General features: G+C 46.2%; 1 protein-coding gene across 1 annotated transcript; it reads left to right on the top strand.

Moving 5' to 3' along the window:
- TRPV5 (transient receptor potential cation channel subfamily V member 5) lies at positions 1-24,659 on the top strand. Its single transcript, XM_003270847.3, has 15 exons — positions 1-130; positions 2,972-3,069; positions 3,238-3,360; positions 3,853-3,990; positions 4,298-4,396; positions 4,552-4,727; positions 5,186-5,332; positions 7,660-7,872; positions 17,601-17,687; positions 17,786-17,862; positions 18,123-18,288; positions 18,461-18,527; positions 20,397-20,665; positions 23,544-23,650; positions 24,333-24,659. Exons 1-15 carry the CDS (start codon positions 3-5, stop codon positions 24,625-24,627), a joined length of 2,190 nt encoding a protein of 729 aa, XP_003270895.1. The 5' UTR covers positions 1-2; the 3' UTR covers positions 24,628-24,659.
- Positions 24,660-25,070: the final 411 nt, after the last annotated feature.

Below are 25,070 nucleotides of genomic sequence, written 5' to 3'. Positions count from 1 at the left end.
ACATGGGGGGTTTTCTACCTAAGGCAGAAAGGCCCGGGAGCCAACTTCAGAAACTTCTGCCCTCCTTTCTGGTCAGACAAGAAGACTGGGACCAGCACCTGGACAAGCTTCATATGCTGCAGCAGAAGAGGTAGGCTTCCCACAAGGATCCGTGGCCCTACCGCCGTGATCCTCAGACCCTCTGACCCACCTGGGCCTGCTTTCCGAATGCAGCACCCTAGAATTCAGTGCCAGTCACTGGGACACACCCTTTCCTTCCAGCCCACCCAATTACAGAATCCCAGCTGGCCCCTTTTAGTGGTGGTGGAGGAAAATCTTTGAGGGTAGACCTAAGGGCAGAGGCAGAATGACAGCCAAGGGGGAGTGAGAGGACCAAAAAGGACCAGAGGGAAGAAGCCAGGGTGTGTGGGATGGGGAGGGCAGGCAGAAGCAAGCTGCTGGAGAAGGGATGCGCTCCTGTGGGTGGTGGAAGCATGATGAGGAAACACCATTTATTTGAATGAAAGTGGATTGTGTGGGAAAGGGGAGGAGAGCTTTGGTGTAACACTGGGTGCTGACCAGCGAAGGAGGGCAGCTCAGGTGACACTGGAGGGTTCTGAGTTCAGTCCATCTGCCTTTTATTGAGTCTACTGTGTGCAGAGGGGTGCTAGGTCCCAATGACATAAAGATTGAATGAGGCTTGTGCCTGCTCCTGGAGAGCGCTCAGTTCGGGTGGGGCTAGCACACCTGCAGGTAAATCATTTCATGGCTTAGCCCTGAGGTCCAGTCCCAGGAAGAGCAGCTGGGGCAGGGACGAATCCTGTGGGCTGCCTCTGCCTCCAAGTGTTTTGGGGCTTGTCTCCCGCCCAAGAGCTGCCTGAGGGGTGAGGTTGGTGAGCAGACATTAGCAGTCACAAAGGGCTCCCCTGTACTCCAGAAGATTCCTGTGCTTGGTTCAATGCCCTGCTGTCCTCGTCTTCAAATTCTTAATAATTTTGAACAAGGGGTCCTGCATTTGCAGTTTACATTGAGCCTGGTCCCAAGTACCTCTGAGCCCTCATACTGGCAAGCCCTCTGCTTCCTCATCTCCCCACCCAATACCTCCAGTGGAACCTTTCACCTTCCTGCTTTAGAGTGGGACCCCTGGGTCTCTGAGAAAGTGAGCTTCCAGCCCAAACTTGGACCCTCTGCAGAGGGGCAGTGGGGATAGAGGCCAGGGAGGCAAGGACTTTGTGCAGTGGCCTCAGGATGGGGGTGAATTTGCAATCTCAGCCCTGACCACTCTGGGCTGGTCAGGGACACTGGGCTCCCTGGGACTGATTCCCTGGGTGAGACGGGGCAGGGAACTGACACTTCACAAAGGCCCCTCCTAGGAGCACTGCCTTAACAGGTAAACCCAGGCCCCACCTTTAGATTAAAAGCTTCTTCTTTAAATGAAAACACTTTGTCTGTGCGTGGTGGCTCACACTTGTAATCCCAGCACTTTGGGAGGCCAAGGTGGGTGGATCACCTGAGGTCAGGAGTTCCAGAGCAGCCTGGCCAACATGCTGAAACCCTGTCTCTACCAAAAATAAAAAAATTAGTCAGGCATGGTGGCGGGCGCCTGTAGTCCCAGCCACTTGGGAGGCTGAGGCAGGAGAATCGCTTGAACCCAGGAGGCGGAAGTTGCAGTGAGCTGAGATCACACCGCTGCACTCCAGTCTGGGCAATAGAGTGAGACTCCGTCTCAAAAAAAATAAATAAATAAAATAAAAACACTTTTTCACCCTGGCTCCCGGGGCTATTCGAAGAGAGGGATTTGGAGGTGGGGACCTCAGAGGAGCCACTCATCAGCCTGTCCTTTCTGTTCTTCCCCCTACAGCATGTGCTTGCCTTTGGGGCCAATACACATATGTCTAGTCGGAGAGGCTCCAGCTTTATCTCTTGCTGGGTTCAAATCTGGGTATGGTAGAGGCAAAGATTAACAGAGGTTCTGTAGAATGAATATCTCAACCTGGTTTACCTTGAGACACCCAAATAAACAAGCTGTTTAGACCTTTGCATCTAAGGGTATAATGCAGAAGAAACAGACACCCCGTAATTCACCCCACAACTCTCCACCCCCTGCAGGGACCTGTATCTAAATAACCTGAGGATGCTGGGCGCAATGTAATCCCAGCACTTTGGGAGGCCGAGGCAGGCGGATTGCCTGAGCTCAGGAGTTCGAGATCAGCCTGGCCAACATGGCACAACCCCATGTCTACTACAAATACAAAAAATTAGCTGGGCGTGGTGGCGCGTGCCTGTAATCCCAGCTACTCAGGAGACTGAGGCACGAGAATTGCTTGAACCTGGGAGGCGGAGGCTGCGGTGAGCTGAGATCATACCACTGCACTCCAGCCTGGGCAACAGAGCAAGACTCTGTCTCAAAAAAAAAAAAAATAGCCTGAGGGAGTAGTCAGAACTTTAGTGCCTCACAAATTTCACAAATTTCAAAATGCCTAAGAAAGATCTAGCAGTCGGTCCATTCCTCCTCCCTCTCTGTTTTGGTCTCCCAAACTCCCCTTGGTTAAAGACAGTAGATTCAGCAGGCCCAGGAGCAGGGGGACCGCAGATGGAAGTGCCCTCTGTCCCGCTCTCCAACTATCCAGGATCTGAGACAGTTACTCAGGTTAGATGAATTCAGCCAAGCCTAGGGTCCTCTTCTTAGAGACTCTCAGACCACTCTTTCCAGACTACAGGTTCTCTTCCTATTAACTCTTCCCCTCCAGCAGCGCTTCAAGGGCCATCCTCACAGGAGAATCACCATGATGTGAATTGCAAGGAAGGCCCTGGGGCTGACCCTTGCCCAAGTCCACCCTCGGTCATTCGAGTCCAGTAGGCACTTCTTTCCAATTTGTCACTGCACACTGTGTGAGTCACGTTGGTCTTAAAGAATGTCTTAGATCGCCTTTGCTCTTGGCCTCATTCTGCTCTGACTGTCTCTTCCAAACTCACGTTCACTTTTCCCCAGGATTCTAGAGTCTCCACTGCTTCGAGCAGCCAAGGAAAATGACCTGTCTGTTCTTAGGCAACTTCTACTGGACCGCACCTGTGACATTCGACAAAGAGGTGGGATCCGGATTTAATGGGATGGAGGTGGGGGCAGAAGAACCTACTCCTCCTCCCCAAGCCTTCGAGTTTGTGAAATAGGGCCTTGGAGGGTGTCTCTGGAGCCTGAGGCCCCTTCCTCAAGGGAATCTGAAAAGCGTCTAACATTTCTGTCTTACTCCAATCCAGGAGCCCTGGGGGAGACGGCACTGCACATAGCAGCCCTCTATGACAACTTGGAGGCGGCCTTCGTGCTGATGGAGGCTGCCCCAGAGCTGGTCTTTGAGCCCACCACATGTGAGGCTTTTGCAGGTAAGGAGCCTACATGGTAATTCAAGGTGGAAACTTTGAGATGGAGGGTGTGCTGTTGTCTCTTAAAATTGGCCTCTGAAGGATGGGTTGGGGTGGGGTGATGGAGGGTCAGGAGGATGGGCTCCGTTGAGTTGGGAGAAATGCAAACGTCCTGGTCTTGGCTTTTACCAATCTGTGGCTTCATTTAGCATTTCCTTTCAAACCTCCCATAGTCCCTGTAGGACCTATCTCAATTTCTTTCTCTCATAGCAACACGAGAATGATTATATTCATGGCAATCCCTGGCTGGCTCCCAGTAACTGAAGGGTAGGGAAATGAGCAGGGCAGCCTGAGGAACGAATTGCTCTCACTCCCAGGCCACCCTGCCAAGCCCAGGGCAGAAGTCTAGCAAAGATCTATCAGGAACCTCCTGAGAGGGATGGTGGGGGATGCTGTGTCCCTGAGAGAACTGGGGACAGAGGCAGACCTGGATGATGGCTGTCTCTGGGCCAGGTCAGACTGCACTGCACATCGCTGTTGTGAACCAGAACGTGAACCTGGTGCGTGCCCTGCTCACCCACAGGGCCAGTGTCTCTGCCAGAGCCACAGGCACTGCCTTCCGCCGTAGTCCCCGCAACCTCATCTACTTTGGTGAGAGCAGGGTTGGGCTTGGAGGATGGTTGGCTGGAGAGGCGGGCAAGGCAGAGGGAGGCCAGGGCAGGAGGGTCCTGCCTTCAGCTCCATCTGTCAGGCAGTTGGGAGGGGCAGCCCTTCTAGGGCTTAATTAAGCCAGAGGCCCATTCCCCCGACGATTCCTTCGTCTGGTTCTGCTGGATGAATGTCCCTCAGCCTAGAGCTGAGACGTGGGGGATGAGGAGGAGGCCATTATTTGGGGGAGACTGCCCACCCCATCCTGCCATCCTGTGCTTTCCTGCCATGGATCTCTCTGTGTCCACAGGGGAGCACCCTTTGTCTTTTGCTGCCTGTGTGAACAACGAGGAGATCGTGCGGCTGCTCATTGAACATGGAGCCGACATCAGGGCCCAGGACTCCCTGGGTAAGAGCTGGGATGGGGAGGGGAGCTGGGATGCTGTGGGGAGCGAGGAGCAGGGTAAGGAGTGGAGCTGGGACCTTTAGGAAGACCCCTGAGTGGGGATGGGGATGTCAGGGACTTTAGGCCAGTGGCCACATGATACCCTGCGTCCTCCCCAGGAAACACAGTGTTACACATCCTCATCCTCCAGCCCAACAAAACCTTTGCCTGCCAGATGTACAACCTGCTGCTGTCCTACGATGGACATGGGGACCACCTGCAGCCCCTGGACCTTGTGCCCAATCACCAGGGTCTCACCCCCTTCAAGCTGGCTGGAGTGGAGGGTAACACTGTGGTGAGAGACGCTCCCCATCCCTGAGGTGTCTTTCTAATGACCCTCAACCTATCCCCGCTGGCCCTGGGAGAAACAGAGGTGAAGGGCCCACCTTTCTCTAAAATCCCTTTTCCCCCAAACTCCCCAAAGGGATGGTGGTCCCTTGCTTCCTATTCCATCACTGAAATCTTCAGCTTCATGTTCCTTGCTTCAAGAGGATTTGAGAACCTCACCGTAATGCATGTGCTATGGTAACCCAAAGCTCTAGCTTCCTTTGCCTATTTTCTTCTTTCTGCACTTTCTGGGGTTTTGGAGCAGGAAAGATGACAAAAAAGGGGAAGCTTGTAGATGCAGAGGTTTGCTGATTCTCACTGTCTGTCTGTCTCAAGGGGTGGGCAACTGGCTCCATCCAATGGAGTTGTTCTCCTCGACCACCTTCTCACGCGTTGGCCCCCTGACTCATCCTGGTGGTCTCTCAGATGTTCCAGCACCTGATGCAGAAACGGAGGCACATCCAGTGGACATATGGACCCCTGACCTCCATTCTCTACGACCTCACGGAGATCGACTCCTGGGGAGAGGAGCTGTCCTTCCTAGAGCTTGTGGTCTCCTCTGATAAACGAGAGGTATGGATGCCAAGGAGGATCAGGGCTGTCATGTGAGGGAATTTAGTGTTCGTGCAGAGTCTGTCCACTTACTAAGATCCTGGGCCTGAGACACTTCCCAGCCTTGTAATAGGTGGAGATGAGAATAGTCTCCTGGGACATGGGGAAAAGTCCAATGCACACTCCTCTCCTGAGTCCCCTGTCTGTCTGCTTAGCTCCAGTCCCTTCTGCCTACCTTTCACCTTTTAACATTTCAGATGAGAAACTCCAAATAAGAGCTGTTTCCTCATATTTATTCATTGGTTCAGCATTGATATGGTTTGCATTTGTGTCCAAATGCAAAAATTTCATGTCAAATTGTAATCCACAGTGTTGGAGAAGGGGCCTGGTGGGAGGTGATTGGATCATGGGGGCAGACTTCCCTCTTGATGTTCTCGTGATAGTGAGTTTTCACAAGATCCGGTTGTTTAAAAGTGTGTGGCACCTCCCCCTGCTCTCTCTTCCTCCTGCTCCGGCCATGTAGGATGTGCCTGCTTTCTCCTTGGCCTTTTGCCATGATTGTACATTTCCTCAGGCCTCTCCAGAACCATACAGCCTGCAGAACCATGAGCCGATTAAACCTTTTTATTTATAAATTACCCAGTGCCAGGTAGTTCTTTATAGTAATGCGAGAATGGACTAATACAAGCATATTGAATACCTGCTGTATGTCAGGCACTGCACAAGAAAAAACAGTACAGAAATAAATACAACACAGTTCCTGTTCATCAGCTTCCTCAATTCTCATTCCCTGTTCTGAATAATTGCAACAGAGTATGACATATGCCGTAATAGTTGTGTGTACCATGCACGCAGACAGCCACATTGAGGTAGAGTTAACTTGGCTTGGATAGACGAGAGAAGATGTCACAGAGGAAATGCTTGGGCTGGATCTTCAAGGAAGAATTGGGAGTCACCAGGAAGATGAGAGAAAAAAAACAACTTTTTAGAGAGGGAGCAACATATAGACCATTCAACAATGCTGGATTGAGTGATGTGAGGGAAAGGAAAGTTTGTTGAAGACTGCAGTAGAGAGGAGAAAAGAATTCCAGGTTTCAGACGCTCCATGAGAGTGCCAAGATATGGTTTCTGTTTTTTATCTGCCACATGACAATTTCCCAGGAACCCTTATAGAGCCAGAAAACATGAATGATTATTAATACTAACGAATAGAAGAAAAGTTGAGTGGCCAGTTTGTGAGATCTTCCTCAGAGAATATCCCTGGAAACAGATACACTTTGAGCAGGATTTCCTAGGTATTAAAAGCACAATCCCACTGTGTGGATTTCACCACCACATATCCTTGGTCTTTGATTTAAGCTATTCTCAATATTCTCCAGCAGGTTTCATATGTGTCTTGGGTCAGTTGCTTTTTTCCTCCATAAATCTTCCTTTCTAGCCCCCTTTCACATCCTTCACTACCTTCAGCTGCAGTTCAGAAGACCTAGACTCCTGACTTAGGACAAAAATAGAGGCTTTCTGGCTAGGGATCCTTCAGCTCCCTGCCCTACACTGCCAAGCATGTCTGGAAACTGCCCACTGTCTCTCTCCTCCCCTCCAGCTTCAATAGAAAAGATATTCGTGCTGTTAATGGCTAATCACTCTACTGTGCTTTGAATCTGCCTCTTTCTAATTTCTCAGATGCCTCCTCCCATCCATCATCCCCTCTCCTGTGTATCTTCAACGTCTCACTGGCTGCTTATATCAGAGCACCATCCCACCCTGCCACATCCTACTGCCTGTAACCTCCATTGCTTCTTTCCAGCCCAATAATACTTCTAGAGCAAATCTGACCACTTCTCTCCTTGAACTCCCCAGTTGCTTTCTGTTATATTTAGAAAAAACAAACAATGCAAACTTCCTACCTTGGCATTTATGATGCATGATGATCTGGCCCTGTTCTTCCTCAGTCATTATCATTTCTGACTACCACTCCCAATAGATTCTCCCCTCTCCCCAACCATATCTCAACTGCAAATGGGCAATGGCTTCTCAGACCTTCCTGACCTGGCAACTGCTGCTAGCTTATGGTATGATCTTTCCTAACTCTCCCTTTACTCATCTAACTACTACCCATCCTTTAAATCCTCTTTGGTGCTATGGTGCCTTGTGTTTACTGCTATAATCATTTACCTGTATCACTAGCACAAGGCCCAGCCATATGCAAGAATTATACTATTTGTCCGTCAAAGAAGTGACTGACGAGCTGAATGAGTGATGGTTGCTGCCCTGCCTCTTCTGGCCCCCAGTGGGATAAACAACATCCTTCTGTGTTGGTCACCCCAAGTTTCACTCTACTTCCATGCCAGGCTCGCCAAATTCTGGAACAGACCCCAGTGAAGGAGCTGGTGAGCTTCAAGTGGAACAAGTATGGCAGGCCGTACTTCTGTATCATGGCTGCCTTGTACCTGCTCTACATGATCTGCTTCACCATGTGCTGCGTCTACCGCCCCCTTAAGTTTCGTGGTGGCAACCGCACTCATTCTCGAGACATCACCATCCTCCAGCAAAAACTACTACAGGTGATTCTCCTCGGAAGGGGATGAGAGGGAATTGCGTCATGGGGTGATGGTGCTGGAAACGAAGCCATGCTACTCAGGGACGATGCCACGCTCTGGGTTCCAGCAGGTGTAGGCTCCTAAACACCCGGTAGAAATTAGACATGAGACCAGGATGCCAGAGATGGGGTTTAATGAGCACAAGAGCATTTGTCCAGGGAGCTGTGGATTTTCTCACACAAACTTTGAAAGAGTGCTTGGCATGAGTAAGCCTGTGCTTTTGTGAAACTTTTTGGTAATTTACAAAAAGTATCAAGGTTTTGTACTGGGATGTTCAAGGTAAACTCCATTGTTCAAAAGGAGGAAAATTGTGCTCCAAGTCCATTTCTGAGTCCATTTTTGTTGTGTTAGGGCAACACACACAGCCCTGCTGGCCTGCATCCTCTTCTGTGTGCTGTCTATATGGGCCCATGGGAATAATGTGTCAGCTGTCTGACTGCCTGTCAGACACTCTGCAGAAGGATGTCTGGATTGCGTATCAGGCTGAAGTAAATACTCTCTGAGGCTCCATTTACTATTGTGGGCCTGCCATTCTGTGTTGTGGTGGCCAAGGGAAAACTAGGGTGAGGAGGAGGACTGATTCGAGGTACAGAGTAAATATAGAAATCTGCTGTTGAAGAAAGTAAACCTTCCTTTTTGTGCAACAGAAAGGGTAGATTCTAATGAGCACTTCTGAATATATGTATTTATATATATATATATATATATATATATATATTTGAGGGGTTGACTCTTTGTGGATTACTAAAATTTTTGTCCTGGTGAGCTGAAAATACACAGAAGGTGATGTAGGTATGTGGCAGAAAGCAAAAGACCAGGAAAAATAATTTTGCAAAGCAAGTGAGAGCTGAGTGATTGGAGATTTATCTCAATGCAGGAGAGAGCAGCCATAGGTATAGCTCAGCCTGGACTAGGAAGCAGGGTAGTTTGGGTCAGAAAGAGAATATAAACTTTCTATAGCTAAGAAGCAAAAATCCTGAGTTGGTTTAGGCCAAAGACAGCGGTATGCACAGAGAAAGAACAGGGCAAAGAGCCCCAGTGAACCCCATGCTAGGTAGAGACACTCCATGTCTGCTGTTTCTAGAATTGCCTTTATATATATACACACACACAGTGCGTCATGTGTCCAGATCCACTGCCTCTCACCAAGTAGGTCTTGCTGCCTGGGGAAGACAAGCCTGAATGTGTTAGAGACATTGGAAGCAGCTGTGCTCCATGCATCTCAGTCTGGGCACAAAAGTTGTCCCTGGCATGGAGACATGAGGAAAAGAAGAACAGTTAGGAGGTGGCAAGTGGAGGGAGGAGTGATTAGAAATTGAGAAAACACAAACAAGGTGGGGATGGCTGGACTTTTCCGATGCTCCTGGCCCTATTTCCTCAGATATGTCTTCTCCAGCCTTCCTTTGTCTCAAACTTACTTGGAGATTTTCTGCATTTCGCATGTAGACAGGACTCTGGGTTAAAAGGTGGGCAATGCTGAGTCACTGATGACCAAAACTCTCTTTCCTGTGTGTCTCTTTCTCTTTGGGACAGGGCTAGTTATGTACAAACATGTTTCTTTGATCCAGACAGTCTATATTTAAAAGATCGCCTTCTTTGCTTCAGGACTCAGAAGCATAATCATAGCTGAACACCTGACCCATCCTTCTTTCTTTCTCTCTTCTGCTTTCCTTCTTGTTCCTTGACATTTTTACCCTTTTTGCCTTCTGCTTCAGTGAAAGCCACTTCAGCTCAAAGAGAAGACTTGGGACTTTCAGATATTCTTTTCTTGGTGGAGAAGTGGGTGGGTAAGAGGATTGAGAATGCTGCTGGAAGGGGTTAGATAACAAAGAACGCTAGTGAAAAGTCCCTATGCTTTAAGCCCTGGCCCTGATTTATGGGATGACTATGCTCTTATTCAGTAGTAAGCCCATTTGGATTAGATCAGGGGCTCCTAAACTTATCATCATGATTTGAAAGATTCTGTTTTCACAGTGCACCAGATTTGTTAAATAATAGGAAATTCCTTTTTTTCCTACTGTTTTCTTACTTGAAAGTCTTAGAAAAAATGAAAATGCACAAATACAGTGTCTTGATTTGACGCATGCAATTGTTGACATATTAGTTAGCTGGTGGAGCTTTTTCTTAGGTGAATGAATACTTTACTGTCCAATTATATTAATAACTCTGGGATCCCAGGGATCTCAGTCACTTCAGGACTTCCTCTGCAGATCTCTTGGGATCTGTGGAAATCACTGGGCTCCATGACCCCTAAGATCCTTTCTAGTTTAATATCTGGGATTTTATGAGAGTAGTGCAACAGCACCATCTCAGAACAGATGAGAGAAAACAAATTCCTCTGTATAAGGTAGCAAAAACTACACAAAAGCTGATGTTTGCAAAGCTGGAGTTAGTTTATTTCTATCCAATTTGGGGGCTATCTTAATGACTCTAAGACGCCCCATTGCTCAGCCATAAAAGTTCTGCTTTACTAGAGATTTCCCAGAACTCTGTTAATTTGAGTTAACTTCTTATCTCCATATATTTCTACTTGGTTTAGGCAGAGCAGCATGCACTATAGTACTAGTTCTCTTAGGTTTCCAGGTGAGTAAAAAGCTCAAAGTCCTGGAGTCCAGCAGCTCGGGTTTTAGCCCTAACTCTGAAATTTAATACTTGTTTGACCTTAGGAAAATCCAACTTCCTGCTAGATCTGTGATTTTTAACCCAGACCGCGCACTAGAAACCTAGGAAGCTAGTAAAATTACTAGCTCCTAGGCTACACCTTAGACTTAATAAGTTAGAATGTCTGAAGCTGAGGCTCTGGCCTTGGTATTTTTAGGAAACTCTTTGAGTGAGCCAAATGTTCTGCCAAGGTCGAGAACCCCTGGCTTCCATCTTTGAGGTCAGTGCAGCTCTGCCTTTCCAGTCTTAGGCCCACCACTCTGATCATTTAGATTCCCGGAGTACTGTTCAGCAGGGGGTTCAAATTTCTTGTCACATCTCCTTTTTGACTTTTGAAAAAGATTCTCTTGAGCCCTCCTTTGATTTTCTCTTTCCCAGAAATATTTTGCTAATCTATTCATTAAATAAATTATTATTGAGAGCCTCATACAGGCTAAACAACTGTTCCAGGTGTTGGAAATTCAACAACCATGGTCTGAGCAAAACACACATGAGGTCTGCTTTCTTGGAGTCTACAAGACTGGCTAATATTAATCAAACGATCATACAAATAGATACTTCATTATAATCTGTGACTGTTGGCATCAATGTTATTTTTTTCTTATGATGAGAAAAGCACAGAGTGGGGAAAAAAAATCTTATAACAAGGGCCTGGTCCCTCTGGGAGGCCAGAGCCTGCTTCTGAGAAAGATGACTGAGCTGAGATCTAGGTATGAATTCAACGTGAAAAGAGTTCTAGACAGAAAGAATGCATATTCAAAGGCCTCGAGGCAGGAATAACCTCACCAAAGTCTAGGAACTGAAAGAAGATTCACTAGAGCACAGAGAGCTGGGGTGGGTACCTCCAGGTGAGGTTGTCCAGACAGATCCTTCTCAAATTATATAGTCTTAAAGGATTTTATGCTTTATCCCCAGGGTAATGGGAAGTCAGAAGGATTTTAAACAGGGGGATGTACAGAGTAATTTTTGTTTTAGAAAAATTACTCTGCTTGCATGGTGAATAACAGATGTGGGGGGTGGTAGGAAGGACATTGGGAGACCAGTCAGGAGACTATTACAGTTTAGCAAGCAAAAGATAATGTTGGCTAGGCACGGTGGCTCAGGCTGTAATCCCAGCACTTTGGGAGGCTGAGGCGGCGGATCACGAGGTCAGGAGTTCGAGACCAGCCTGGCCAACATAGTGAAACACCATCCCTCCTAAAAACACAAAAAATTAGCCAGGCATGGTGGTGAGCACCTGTAATCCCAGCTATTCGGGAGGCTGAGACAGGAGAATTGCTTGAACCTGGGAGTCTGAAGTTGCAGTGAGCCGAGATCATGCCATTGCACTCCACCCCAGGTGACAGTGTGAGACTCCGTCTCAAAATAAATAAATTAATTAAAAAATGGTGGATTGGCCTAGGAATGTAGTGGGGAGATAGAGGGAAGGGATTGGCATCAGGAGACTTACTGAAGGCGAAATCATCCCGACTGTGTTTCCATCTTTTAAAAATCATCTTCTACCTATCACAGTCCGTGGGATCTATTTGTCCACACATCATCATCCCTCATAAGTTCTGAACAACCCAAAGCACCACTGCTATTTGAAAAGCAACTGATTGCCAACTCTATACAACTTTGTTCAGGGGTCCTAACCAACTCTTGGTGGAACAAGCACAGCACATTATAGACAGGGAAAGAGATGAGGAGAACCAGGGAGCCCGATAGGTAAAAATAACATCCACTGAGCACTGATCATGTGCCCTTCACATGCATTCATCAGTGTTTTTGAGGCCTTATTAAACTGTGGATTCTGACAGTAAGGCTGAGTGGGACCTGAGACTTGGCATTTCCAGCAAGCTTCCAGGGGAGGCCAATGTTGTGATTCTGTGCACGATGTTTTGAGTGACAAAGCATTATTCTTTCATTTAATCTTCGTAGAAATCCTAACAAGTAAATACAATCATCACCACTTTAAAGATGGTGAATCTGAGGTCAAGAGAGGTTGAATACTTTGGCAAAGACACTGAGCTAGCAAGGACAGCACTAGGATTGGCCTGCAAGTCTGCCTCCCTTCAGAATCCTCACCTTTAAACACCAGACAAGGCCATTTCTCCCTCCAGAGTGATGTGCTAGGTCCCAGTCTTCTCTATTGGCTAGCCAGGGCTTGCCACACTCACTTATATCTACACATCTCATCTTTCCCTGTCAAGATGAGAGGCACTTGAGAAGTGCTGTGGGAGAGGATCAGATATAGAAGGATTCACGCTCCCAGATACTGAGCTACTGGCTCCTCTCCAGTTTTGATAATTGGCACTATTTTTTGATGGGGTTAACCTACTGGCGTATAGGGCAAGTCATAATTCTGTGGGAATGGGTGAAGACTCTTCAGAAGAAAGGGGTAGTCTCCCAAGCCAATCCCCCTGAGAAAATGCAGAGACTGGGACATGAAATTAACCCTTGGAAGGCAGCTTGACTTACATGGGAACCAGATCTCTCTCTCTCTCTTTATGGCCCAGCGGTTCTCAACTTGGGGTACACGTCCAAAACACCTACAGAACTTTTCAAGAAAATGCCAGGTTCTTGATCCAAATTAACCCAGGGTTGGCCTGGACATGCGTGCTGTGACAAAGACTTACCACTTGATTCTGAGGGGCAGTCCTGGTTAGGAACTCATGCCCAGTTAGGGAATCAGAGAAGCTCTTCGTAAGAGCTAGCAGAGCTTTCTCTGAGAACTTCATTCCTTTGCAAGTCTGGGATCATGGGGAGGAAAAAGGTCTAGAGCTGGGCTTGACAACTGGTCCTGGGGCCTTCCCACTTCCCACTGGGGTGGCCTATGTTCCCCATCCTTTCCACGTAGTACATCCCTGGCCCTTACGATGCAGTAGTGCCCCAGGCACTGCTGTGCCCACTCCTTCTGGGCATTTCCTTCCAGGCAATGAACTCAGCTGGCTGGGAAGTGAGAGAAAATCTCATTAGGCCAATTCTCAGTGACGTATAAATGCCAGCCTGCATAGGGGATTTGGTTGTTGACAACTCGTTAAATTGCAAGCCATGTTATGGAGTAAAAATTTCCAGTCATTGTTAGATGATATTTATTTTTAAAGAGATGCATTGGAGTACTTTCTCTGTGCATTGTTAGCCAGGCCTGCTTAGATGACCTTGATCTAGGAATCTGAAAATTTCAGAAAAGCACAATTAGTTGTCATTCTTTTCCTCTTAGGCCTCCAGGTATGTCTCTGCATCCCTGCTTCCTGTCCTCCTTACCACCCTTCTGCATCTGTTAGGCAATGCTCAGTTTGCACCTGCTGTATCCTCTCTCCTTTTTCTCCTTCCTTCTTTCCTTTCTTACCAATTGATTGCCTACCACATCGTGTGCATTTGTGGATAAAAAGTAGGAGGGAGGCATCCCTGCCCTCAGGAAGCTCTAAGACTACTGGCGAGACATGGGGTACCCAGACACTTTCAGTGTGCTGGGAGAGGGCTGTCAATACACAGCAGCCCCACATGTCCCAGGAGAGACACATGACCTGGGCATGGAGGGGCAAGAAAGGAGGCCCAGGAGGAGTGTTGGCCTGACCTGAGTCTTGAGGCATCGGTGAGGATGAGCCAGGTCAACATGGTGGAGGAAGGCATTCTGACAAAGTGTCATAGCCTGTGCAGAGGCCCAACTTGGCAACCCAGAACCCCAATAGCTCAATGTGGCTGAAGCTCACACAGGGTATGAGGACACAAGGCAGGGGCCGTAGCAGCGAGGGTTTTGTACATCCCGTTTGGCACTCTGGTTTTGTGTTTTAAATTCTTATCTCACAGTGAGCTTTCCTAATTAAAAGAAAATGATGTACATCATGCTCATGACTTACAAATCAAGTGGCAGATCTGATAGAGAGCAACTGCGCCCTGGACAGCCCCTCCTTCTCACCCATGTCTTACTAACGGGGGACAACTAGCTTTTCTTTCTTTTAGCTCTTCCTTCCTGTCATCACCTCTGCATCCCTGGAATCAAATTCTTCTATCTCTACTTGCTAATCAAATTTAGACATTATCTAGTGAATTTCTGTGATGATAAAGATTAAAGAGCACCCTCCACTGCCACCTCTCCTGCATTTCTATTCTGAAGGCATTGAGGAGCTAGAAATGATGTTAAACAAAGAAGTCTCAGGATGATATCTGTGTTTTAGAAAGGTCAATTCAGCAGCATTGTGCGGGATGGGCTGAATGAGCGGAAATAGACGTAGGGTAAACTAGATGGTAGATGGCATGGGTTTGCCCTAAGGCATAAGTTCTGTTAACTGAGGAAAGGAGAACATGTCAGAGAGAATTGGGAACTGAACGAGTAGGACTGGAGAATGGGTGCCCTGATAATTTACTTTGCCAAACACAACCAGGCAACAATATTTTCATAAGGACCCTAAATCTAGAGAGTTGTGAATCAGCATCTCGATCTAGAAAAAAGATCTTGAATGCAATTCCCAAAGAATAAAATTTTAAAAATTAAAAGAAACATCCATTACCAGTTTGGGCTTAGGGTTTAATTCTAGGGTTGCAAGGGTGGTTAATTGGAAGCCTATTATCACTCCAATTTAATGCCCCTTTCCATTTCTGAAATACTGCAATCTTCCTTACCTTTGCAAAGAGTATCTATTCTAAAGCAGGAGCTAACATTATACATCAGTGTGAAACACTGGAGTTCCCCAGAAAATCTAAAGAAAATCAAAGTGCTTTAAGAGCCCAATATTATCATTACTTTTATTGCAACTTTTACACACATATATTATTTTTGTTTTCCAGAGAGATTAGTTTATAAAACAAAGCAAACAAAGTCCTACAGAAGGGTTTGTATTCTGGTCTTGTAGAGCAGCAAGGAAGGGGGCTCTCAGGAGTCTGTGGCACTTTGCAGCCTGGCTTAAGGGTAAGGACCCCGGGGACAGAGTGCTGGAGGCAGCTGCTCTAGGTTAGTCAGATCCCAGACAGTGCAGAGGCAAAAAAATTGGGGTTTCTGAACACCTCCGTTACTTACTAGTGAATTTGTGCAGAGTAATGCGTACGTGTAAAGAAATCTGTTGAAGTGGTGAGAGGAAGCCCCAGCAGGAGAATTTGGTGACCAAAACTGTCCCCAGCGTTAGAGGGGTTTCACATTTTCATCTCCTGAAGGAATGGCTGCTGTGACTCCCTGGCTGGATTCTAGGGGCACCCTGATCTTCACAGCTGTCCTCGCCAACTTACGTGTAGTCCTTTTCTTCCTGAGCCAAGAAAAGATTGGTAGCATTTTTTTCAGACATATTGAATCAAGACACAACATTTTTAAAATAAAATTTTTTTTATAGACACATATATGGCATAGATGCAGTTATTTCTATATTCAATGTTATTTTGTTTCTGAAATAATGTATTTGTTATTTATCCTCCTACTCACTACCTGACTCTGTGAAGGAGTTGGCATGTTTTACAATAAAAGACATGCTATAGAAACATTAAGATAAAGAAAAAGAAGACAGTCCATGAACTGAATTTCAGGAGAGAAGAGAAGGAATTCAAAGATAGTTGCTAGAGCTGAGGACAAAAAAAAAAACAAAAACAAAAACAAAAAAACTGAAATTCTTTGGAAGCAAGTAAAAAAAGAAATTTGCTATCATATGATAAAATAAAATTTACCAGTTTCTCAAGAGATATAAATGTCAGAAAAGTTTACAGAACATACTATTTTTTAAGCCAAAAAAAAAAAAAAAAGTGTTGACTGATGTCTGGTCACAGGTGGTTAGACCACAGAGTTCTCCAGACACACAGACAGAAGCTTCTCTCCTAGTCTCTCTTGGTTCCCTATGTTAAAAGCACTGCCTCTCACTGGGCAGGTGAGTGTGCTGCTGCAGTAGCGTCTGGAGAGATGCTTACAGGTTCCAGCTGATTAGCAGAGCAGGGATAATTGCCGTTCCTTATGCTAACGAGGGATCACATTCTCCCCGGCTCAAATCATCAGCTTTCCTGCTGGCCCCAGGGGACTCTCAACTCCTTTCTTGGGTGCACTATTTGGAGATGTGACCTTGGACAACAGAGCTCCCAAAAGTCAAAAGGTTGCTTGCATGTGTTGAAATTATTTGTGCAATATCATGGGGGAATTGTCTACATGTGAACACAGTTTTCTAGAAAGAAGATATACAGTTTTTATTATGTTTTCAAGTGAGCTCATAACTTCAAAAACATAAGGATAATTAATGTAGGATTCTAGCACTACATCTGTGATATTGCATACGTTTCACCGTGAAGTAACATGCATTGAAGTAGGGTGGTCTTCATTCCACCTTGACCCTTGTACTATACCTTCTACAACTACTGCTCAGGATAGGCAGGGACCCTTCCTCATAGTGTCTCTAGCCCCTTCTCTACTCTTTTCTGTAATGTCAAATCATAATAAACCACAGTGAATATATCTATAGTGCTTTATGATTTATAAAGTTCATGCAAATATATCATTAATGTAAGCTTCACAATGACTCTGGGAGGTAAGCACTGTAGCCTCCATTTTACAGATGAAAAACCTCAAGTTCAGAGATTTTCCATGAATGGTTCAAGGTCTCACTAGAGGTAGTAGATTCTGGGCCTGTGAGGGAACCTGAATTCTGTGATATGTTTACAGTGTATTCTTCCCACTAGGAGCCATGATGAGGTTGGAAAAGGTGGGCTTTCCACATAGCTGAAACCATCCCAAGCCACTAATAACTCTTCCTGTTGGCTCACTTGATGCTCTGAAATATGTTCTCAGCTGCTCAGTATATACATCATAAATTTCTGCTTACAGCATCTATAGAGAGGCGATTTTGCTAGAAGGTAGCTCAAGACATTAGCATATGTGACATCTATTAAACCTTGGATACATAGACTCCTGTCCTGGTCACAGAGTTACCCACAATGGCAAGTACAATGAGGGTGGGGTGATGCTGGTGGGAAGGGGAGCTTTCCTTTATTTTGGATGGACTTTAGCAGCTTTCGATCATTTGCACAAAAGGATTTGACTCTCTGCCCATCAGAAAGCACTTCTGAATTTCCCCACATAGGAGGCCTACGAGACACGTGAAGATATCATCAGGCTGGTGGGGGAGCTGGTGAGCATCGCTGGGGCTGTGATCATCCTGCTCCTAGAGGTAAGGTGCAGGCGGGGTCCAGGCTAAGCCCATCCCATCTAAGGCCCAGACTGAACCGCAGTCCACATTGTCTTTTTGCTTTGCCGTTGTCTCCCCAGATCCCAGACATCTTCAGGGTTGGTGTCTCTCGCTATTTTGGACAGACGATTCTTGGGGGGCCATTCCATGTCATCATGTGAGTATCTCCTCATTCCAGCCCCCTGCCTTTCCTTACCAGAATCTTTTCCTGTCTCCAGTTCACTCTCTGAGTTCTAGGCCTCGGGTCACTCTTAATCCAAGGACTTCTCTCCAGTGGGCTTGTAGGTGTAACCGTATGTGTGTTTTAGGTGTAAAGACTAAGCCTGAGTGTCTGGGTACCACCCCGGTCACCACTGTGCTGTAGGGACCTAGAATAGTTCCAGCTTGTCTCTCACTCTCTGCTTTCTGCTCCACCAGCATCACCTATGCCTGCCTGGTGCTGGTGACCATGGTGATGCGGATCACCAACACCAATGGGGAGGTGGTGCCCATGTCCTTTGCCCTGGTGCTGGGCTGGTGCAGTGTCATGTATTTCGCTCGAGGATTCCAGATGCTGGGTCCCTTCACCATCATGATCCAGAAGGTCAGTGCTTTCCCGAAGCTTCCTCCGCCTCAGGCACAAGACCTTCCCAGAGGGATGGAGGTAGAGTGGAGCTGGTGGAACTAGGGGGGCCTCCTGATCTGTTAGCATTAGGTATTCAAAGGCAGTGGAAAAGGAATCATCCCACCCTTTCTCCCTTCTCTGTTTCCTGCAGATGATTTTTGGAGACCTAATGCGTTTCTGCTGGCTGATGGCTGTGGTCATCTTGGGATTTGCTTCTGGTAAGGCACCATTCCCTCCTCTACTAGATCAGCAGATCCAGTTCTCCAGAAAGTTCACTCTCATTCTTGCTCTCAGTTCTCATTTGCACTTCATTTTGCTTTTTTTTGTTTTTTGTTTTTTGGTTTTTTTTCCTGTTGGAAGGTAAGTCTAAAAGCACACCCATATTTATAGGACCAGGGGCCACTCAGGTTGGCCTAGAAGGTAAAGCCATGTGTTCAGGGCCAATAACATTTATGTTCACTAACTGCCTTGCAAGATCTTTAAAGGAGAGACAGAAAAAGACTTTTGGTGAGAACAGGGCATTAAACAGGAAAGACTGGCCAGTCGTGGATCTCAGAAAACCATGTGGACAAACAGAGATAGTGCCATGCTTAACTATCCTATGTTTACAATTCAGAAAAGGAAACATAAAGCACTCAACAACATATAACTTGCTTTTTTTCTATATGTGGTCATTTAAAGCTGAGAAGAATATGAAAGAATTAGAAAAAGGAGGTGCAGAAAAACAGCTTGGACAACTTGAAGATGACAGAGAAAACAAAAAAGAAGAGTTGTGAAAAGAGACTGGGGGAACAGGGACACCCAGGCACCCAGTCAAGGCACAGCCAGTGAAAGTGCCAGGAAGCAAAAGAAAGGAACAGCACAGCAGGAAAACACAGGCAGGTGGAGAGAGCTAGAGGGAAAGAGAGGATGGGTGGAGGACCAGAAGAGAGTCCTTAGGGAGGGGCAGAAAGAGGAAGGCCCAGGTCTGAAAAGCAAAAGGCCAGTAGCTCAAATTCAGTCCTCAGTGTCTGCAACTGATCATCCATTAGACAAGAAGAGGCACTAGATAAACTTTAAGGATCCCCCCCATCTCTAAAAAGCAATGACTCAGTGCAGAGGACTTTATTACTGTCCTCAGGGATTTCCCGTTCAATGGGGATTCCCACAAAACAACAGACCAAAACAAAAACAAAACAAAACAACAATAACAACAACAAAACCCCCACCAAAATCTGAAATGTGAAAGAGTAAAACCATGGCGTTCTGCCTGTTTGGAGTTTTCCACCCCAAGCCCTTATGTACCCTTTGCTCCCATTCCCTGACCATCTACATCTATATATAACACAGATTACAAAATGAGGTGATGGTCGCAGAGTGGCTTTCTGTAGATGTCCTCTGTCCAGAACTCTCTAAATATTCACTTCTTGGCCATTGCACTTGCTTTTCTCTTAAATAAACAAGGAGGCAATGCTTTGTCATAGACCCTGTTTCTGCTGTCAGAGTGCTTCAGCTCCCCATGCAGAGAGGAGGCTTTCAAGCAGCCTAGCGCTGTCCTGAAGTTCCATTACGCTCACTGCTAGCCAGTAGGCTCCACCCCGAGCAAGAATCCGTTTCCTATGTTGGTTCAGGTTCACTCAGGGAAGGTCAGAGTGATGGAGGGTTATCTAGAGGCCATCAAGATTAAAAAGGGGCTCTTCTTTTAGCCTGTTCATGTGTTCTGTTCTTTAAAAATTGTTGAGGATTCCATGCATTCTTGTAATAACTTGCCTTTTAAGTACTTGGTTTTCTAAAATGTAAAAACCAGTTAGGTGACCTATTATCCATTATCCATACAAACGCACACACTGCACACACATACAATTTTGTTGTTGTTAAATGACTGTTGCCATGACCATTACCCAGAGTGGTGAACGTAATCATAGGACATCTTAGGGTTAGACAGTTCCACAGGAAACTACATTTATTAGTATGTAATTATCTGTGCATGCGTGCAAGTGTATTTATATATATATATATATCAGAGATAGAATAAGTGCTAACCATGTCCATGCTTATTGTGATAACTCCATTATCCCATCTCCATGTCCTCTTCCTGGGCGGAGCAGCGTTCTATATCATTTTCCAGACAGAGGACCCAACCAGTCTGGGGCATTTCTATGACTACCCCATGGCACTGTTCAGCACCTTCGAGCTTTTTCTCACGGTTATTGATGCACCTGCCAACTACGATGTGGACTTGCCCTTCATGTTCAGCATTGTCAACTTCGCCTTCGCCATCATTGCCACACTGCTCATGCTCAACCTGTTCATTGCCATGATGGGTGACACCCACTGGAGGGTGGCCCAGGAGCGGGATGAGCTCTGGAGGGCCCAGGTGAGTTTATTTGTGTTAGTCTTGCTGAGAGGCAGGGGATGGAGAGAAAAATCAAAGTGGAAAATGTTATGGTGGATTATTCTTAAAAGAGTCACAGAAAAACCCAGTGAGGCTGTCACCTCAGCAGAGGTTTGTGTAAACCTGAGGTACATGTGGATAAATGGAAGGGACAGAAGGAGGATTAAATGGACGATAGTGGCAAGAGGTAGGGTTGTTGCTCACAGGGGAAAAGTAGACCTAGGAGTGATCCTTGAGTCCAGTGGGAACTAGAAGTGACCTTGCTCTGGTATATTCCAGTTTTCAATTTGGATCTTATCTTTTATTTGCTTCTGTAAATCCCTGTTTCTATATGATCTTTTCTTTACATCACCATAGACTGACAAATATGAGAATTAGAAGTGACCCTCAATGGCCCTCAAGTTGACCTCCTACTTAACATAATAATCATTTATTGGTCAGAAGGTCATTCAATATCATCTTTAATGCTGATTAGGACCTTATTATCTTGCAAATTCAGGTAGAGGTTGGGAGGAAGGGAGTTTTCCCATATTTTTAAAGATGGTGTTATTAGACATTCATGTTGCATTGAGCTAAAACCTATCTTCTTAAAATTTCATTCTTTGGCGCCAGTCTTTCCCTCTCATATAACACAGAACACATTCTTCCATATAAGCACCATTCAAATATTTGAATATAGCCATCATTTTTCCCTTAGACTTTTCATTCATTTAATGATGATCATTTAGACCCTGCTATGTGTTGGCAAATGCCTAGGAGCTAGGGACATGAGCATAAACACAACAGACACCATATGTGCCCTCATGGAGCTGACGGTTTAGTTGGAAAGACAGGCATAAAGTGAATGACTTCACAAAAAGCTGTAAAATTACAGCAGCAAAAGTGTCATAGAGAATGTAAGGTGCTAGGAAGAGGATACAACAGAGGAATCAGACTGGGAAGTGAAGACATGCTTTCCTGAGGGAGCAACATTTAAGATGAGAACCCAAAGGTGAGCAAGAACTAGGTAGTTAAGAGGAAGGAGGGAAAAGGATGAAGGTCAAGGTTAGTAGCAATTAGGACTTGGCTACAGGGACAGAAAACCAAACTCAAACAGACGTGTAGATTTTTAAACAGGGGGAAGAGGATGTGTTAGTCCTCGTAAATGGGAAGTTTAGAGAATTAAACTAACTTTAGAGGTATCTGGCTAGAATGCAGATCCACATCTTATACATTACATCCATTCCTCTGTTCGGCTCCCTTTTGACCTCTCTTCTAAGGCAAGCTCTCCTATCGTGTTTGTGAGATCACTTCTAGAAGCTCCAAACTCCAGAAAGAATGAGGATGTGCAATGCAACACGCAGCTCCAAGGGCCCCACTCACGTTGTATTCTGTGAGGCTCCTGGTGCCAGGCAAAACTGCAGGCTTTAAAAGAACATCTTTCCCCCTGCCAATTCTTCCATGTTCCATCTCATGGGAACACATTTGGGTCATAGGCACATCGCTGAATCTAAGGAAAGACCAAGGACTAGATAGTGGAGGTGTTGGTGATGGTGGTGGAGGGGAGGTTTGGGGAAAAATAGATTAATTAAGCAGAACTGTGTGAAGCCCAGTCCACTCAAACCAATGCACTGAAAGTGATGAGGGAGCAATTCCCTAAATGAAAAATGGGTGCTGTTACCCGGGGAAGGATGGGGCTGCATGATGGCTCAGGAGGAACAATAGACATTTCTTTCAAGGCAAAGAAGAACAGCTCTCCAGGGTAAGAGCACAGAATGACTGGAAGTCCTGAGCTAGGAGGGAACTTGGCGCAATTAAGAAACTGAAAGAAGTGTGGAGTAATGAGGAAAACAGGGAGTAGAAAAACATGAGGTGAAGAATTTGCTATTTTGAAGATTGCCACTCCTTCAATTAGGAAGCCTTCCTGGTTCTGATCTATTCTGATTGCACCCTTTTGTCCATGCTCTAATAGATCATGGTTCCTTTGAAACTAGAATAGTCCCCAGTATGATTGGAGCAATGCAGTACAAAGCGAGACCATGCCTTTCCTTACTTGGACATAATGCTAAGGGTACATAAAGCAGAGTCAGCTCTTTTAGCAAATATACAAATGACCCTTATTAAGCTTGTGATCAGCTAGCACTCCCACATCTTTGTTCTATGACTCACTTATCTAAGCTTCCTAAATGTAAATGCAGGACCTTAGATTTGGTTTACTTAAATTTCTTGTTAATGATTTTACACCAGCATTCCAATCTAGTGAGATAATTTTATATTGCTTCTGTTGCCCCACATATTACATATCCCTCCCAGTTTTGTGTCACAGGCATATTTGATAAGCTTGTTTTCCACGTTTCATCTAAGTAATTAATGAGGGCTGAGCAAAGGACAGAACGTGTGGTGGACTTGCTACCAGAAATTTCCCTGCCAACTTTGCAGTCATTAATCAGCCCTTTTCCTTCTTAAGATATGGATATTTAATTTGCTGAAAATTCCCTGAACAGTAACAGTATCAATTCATCCCCAAGATCACAGAGATTCTCTTTAATCATTTTATTTAAATCAAGATAATTGGTCTGTGGCTTTTATATGAAAAAGAAATTGAGATTAGTTTGGAGTGACTCATTTTCCATGAGTGAATAGTAATGCGACTATTTTATTCAAAACACTCACAAAAAATCCTCTCTCGTTTCTTGATGAGTGAAGCTGGTTGCATGGTGCCTGACACAGGCTGTGGGGTGAATAGGTGGCTGTTCTCACCACTGACCTCTAGTGTCCTATCTCACAGATTGCCTTTGGTTCCCTTTATCAGTGGCCTCAGTGCCTCTTTGAACCTCATGGCTCTTTCAGAGTTCTTCCCGTATCTCTTGCCTCCTTCCAGGTTGTGGCCACCACAGTGATGCTGGAGCGGAAGCTGCCTCGCTGCCTGTGGCCTCGCTCCGGGATCTGTGGGTGCGAGTACGGGCTGGGGGACCGCTGGTTCCTGCGGTGAGTGACGGTGTGCACATGCAAAGCTGCAGATGTGTATAAGGCCACGGAAGCAAGGGTGACTGACAGGCGTCCCGGAGCCTGCATTAACCTGTCTAGGGGAGGGGGCTGGAGCTGAAGTGGAGGGGTACAAAGAATGCTGCGTGTACCTCAGGGCAGCCACGTGTAAAAGGTTGTGTGCATGTGTCCATGCTCAGACGTCCGCATGGGTTACCAGACTTGCTGTAACCTTGTTCTGAGCTGACCTTCATTTCCAGTGTACTTTTGGCTTGGATCTAACTTCCTCCTTCATATTCTGCCCTCATCTCCTGGCGTGACTCTCCTCGGTCCTCAAATTTACTTCCTGAATTGCATCTCGTCATCCTTGTGACACGCTTATCTATTAGTTGGCTCTGTTTTCTCTTTCACATTCCTACGTATTAGTAACGCACAAACACACACACACCTGTGTGCACCCTACCACCCTGCAAGCCCTGGTTGCTCAGCCTCGATTATCTCTATCCCAGGTGAGCCTGCCCTCCAATCACCTCCCTTCACTTGATCCCAGATACTCTTCCTGTTTCAACTCTGCTCCCTTATTTCTGCTTCCCTCTTGACCCTGCTTTCTAAATGTTCACCTCTACTTCTCCCCTGCCCATCTCTCCCCACCTGGACTGAGTCCTTTCCCCTTTCCCCTCATCAGGGTTGAGAACCACAATGATCAGAATCCTCTGCGAGTGCTTCGCTATGTGGAAGTGTTCAAGAACTCAGACAAGGAGGATGGCCAGGAGCATCCATCTGAGAAACAGCCCTCTGGGGCTGAGAGTGGGACTCTAGCCAGAGCCTCCTTGGCTCTTCCAACTTCCTCCCTGTCCCGGACCGTGTCCCAGAGCAGCAGTCACCGAGGCTGGGAGATCCTTCGTCAAAACACCCTGGGGCACTTGAATCTTGGACTGAACCTTAGTGACGGGGATGGAGAGGAGGTCTACCATTTTTGATTAGCATTGCTGTCACTCTTGACCTTACTCCCGGGTGGCCTGGGGGCGGGGACAGAGACGGAGACCTCTGCCTATGCAAGTGTCTAACTTCTTTGCCTGTTAATCATGGGAGGGTGAGACAGAACAATCCCTAAAGGGTCATGCCTCACACTTCACATCAGAATTTCTGGCAATGGGCAGTGGTCATCGATTGTCTCACATATTTTCTGGGCTCTTGCAAGTCCCACATCTCAGGAAAAAGGAGGTTGGCAACTAAAGACATGAGGTAGGGATGCTAGATTAATGTCAGGACCATTTCTCTTCTGCCGCACACAGACCCTAGAAAGCAGTAAGCTGTGAGGCTTTTCTGGCTCCCCAGGGCTTATGTGGGAAGAGCTAGGCATGGCATAGAGGTTGTGGCCCTTCTTTTTTTCCCAACCTCCTGTAGGTCTTTCTCCCACTTA

Source organism: Nomascus leucogenys, chromosome 13 (genome assembly GCF_006542625.1).
Source record: "Nomascus leucogenys isolate Asia chromosome 13, Asia_NLE_v1, whole genome shotgun sequence".
NCBI lineage: Eukaryota > Metazoa > Chordata > Mammalia > Primates > Hylobatidae > Nomascus > Nomascus leucogenys.
Note: the sequence above shows the minus strand (reverse complement) of the source record. Positions and strands in the feature narration are given on the sequence as shown.

Excerpts from the sequence above, each read along its gene's own strand:
- TRPV5 (XM_003270847.3), top strand. The coding sequence starts at position 3 with ATGGGGGGTTTTCTACCTAAGGCAGAAAGGCCCGGGAGCCAACTTCAG. Across the intron at positions 3,361-3,852 it reads CACATGTGAGGCTTTTGCAG|GTCAGACTGCACTGCACATC; the intron begins GTAAGGAGCCTA and ends TCTCTGGGCCAG. Across the intron at positions 18,289-18,460 it reads TCACCATCATGATCCAGAAG|ATGATTTTTGGAGACCTAAT; the intron begins GTCAGTGCTTTC and ends TGTTTCCTGCAG.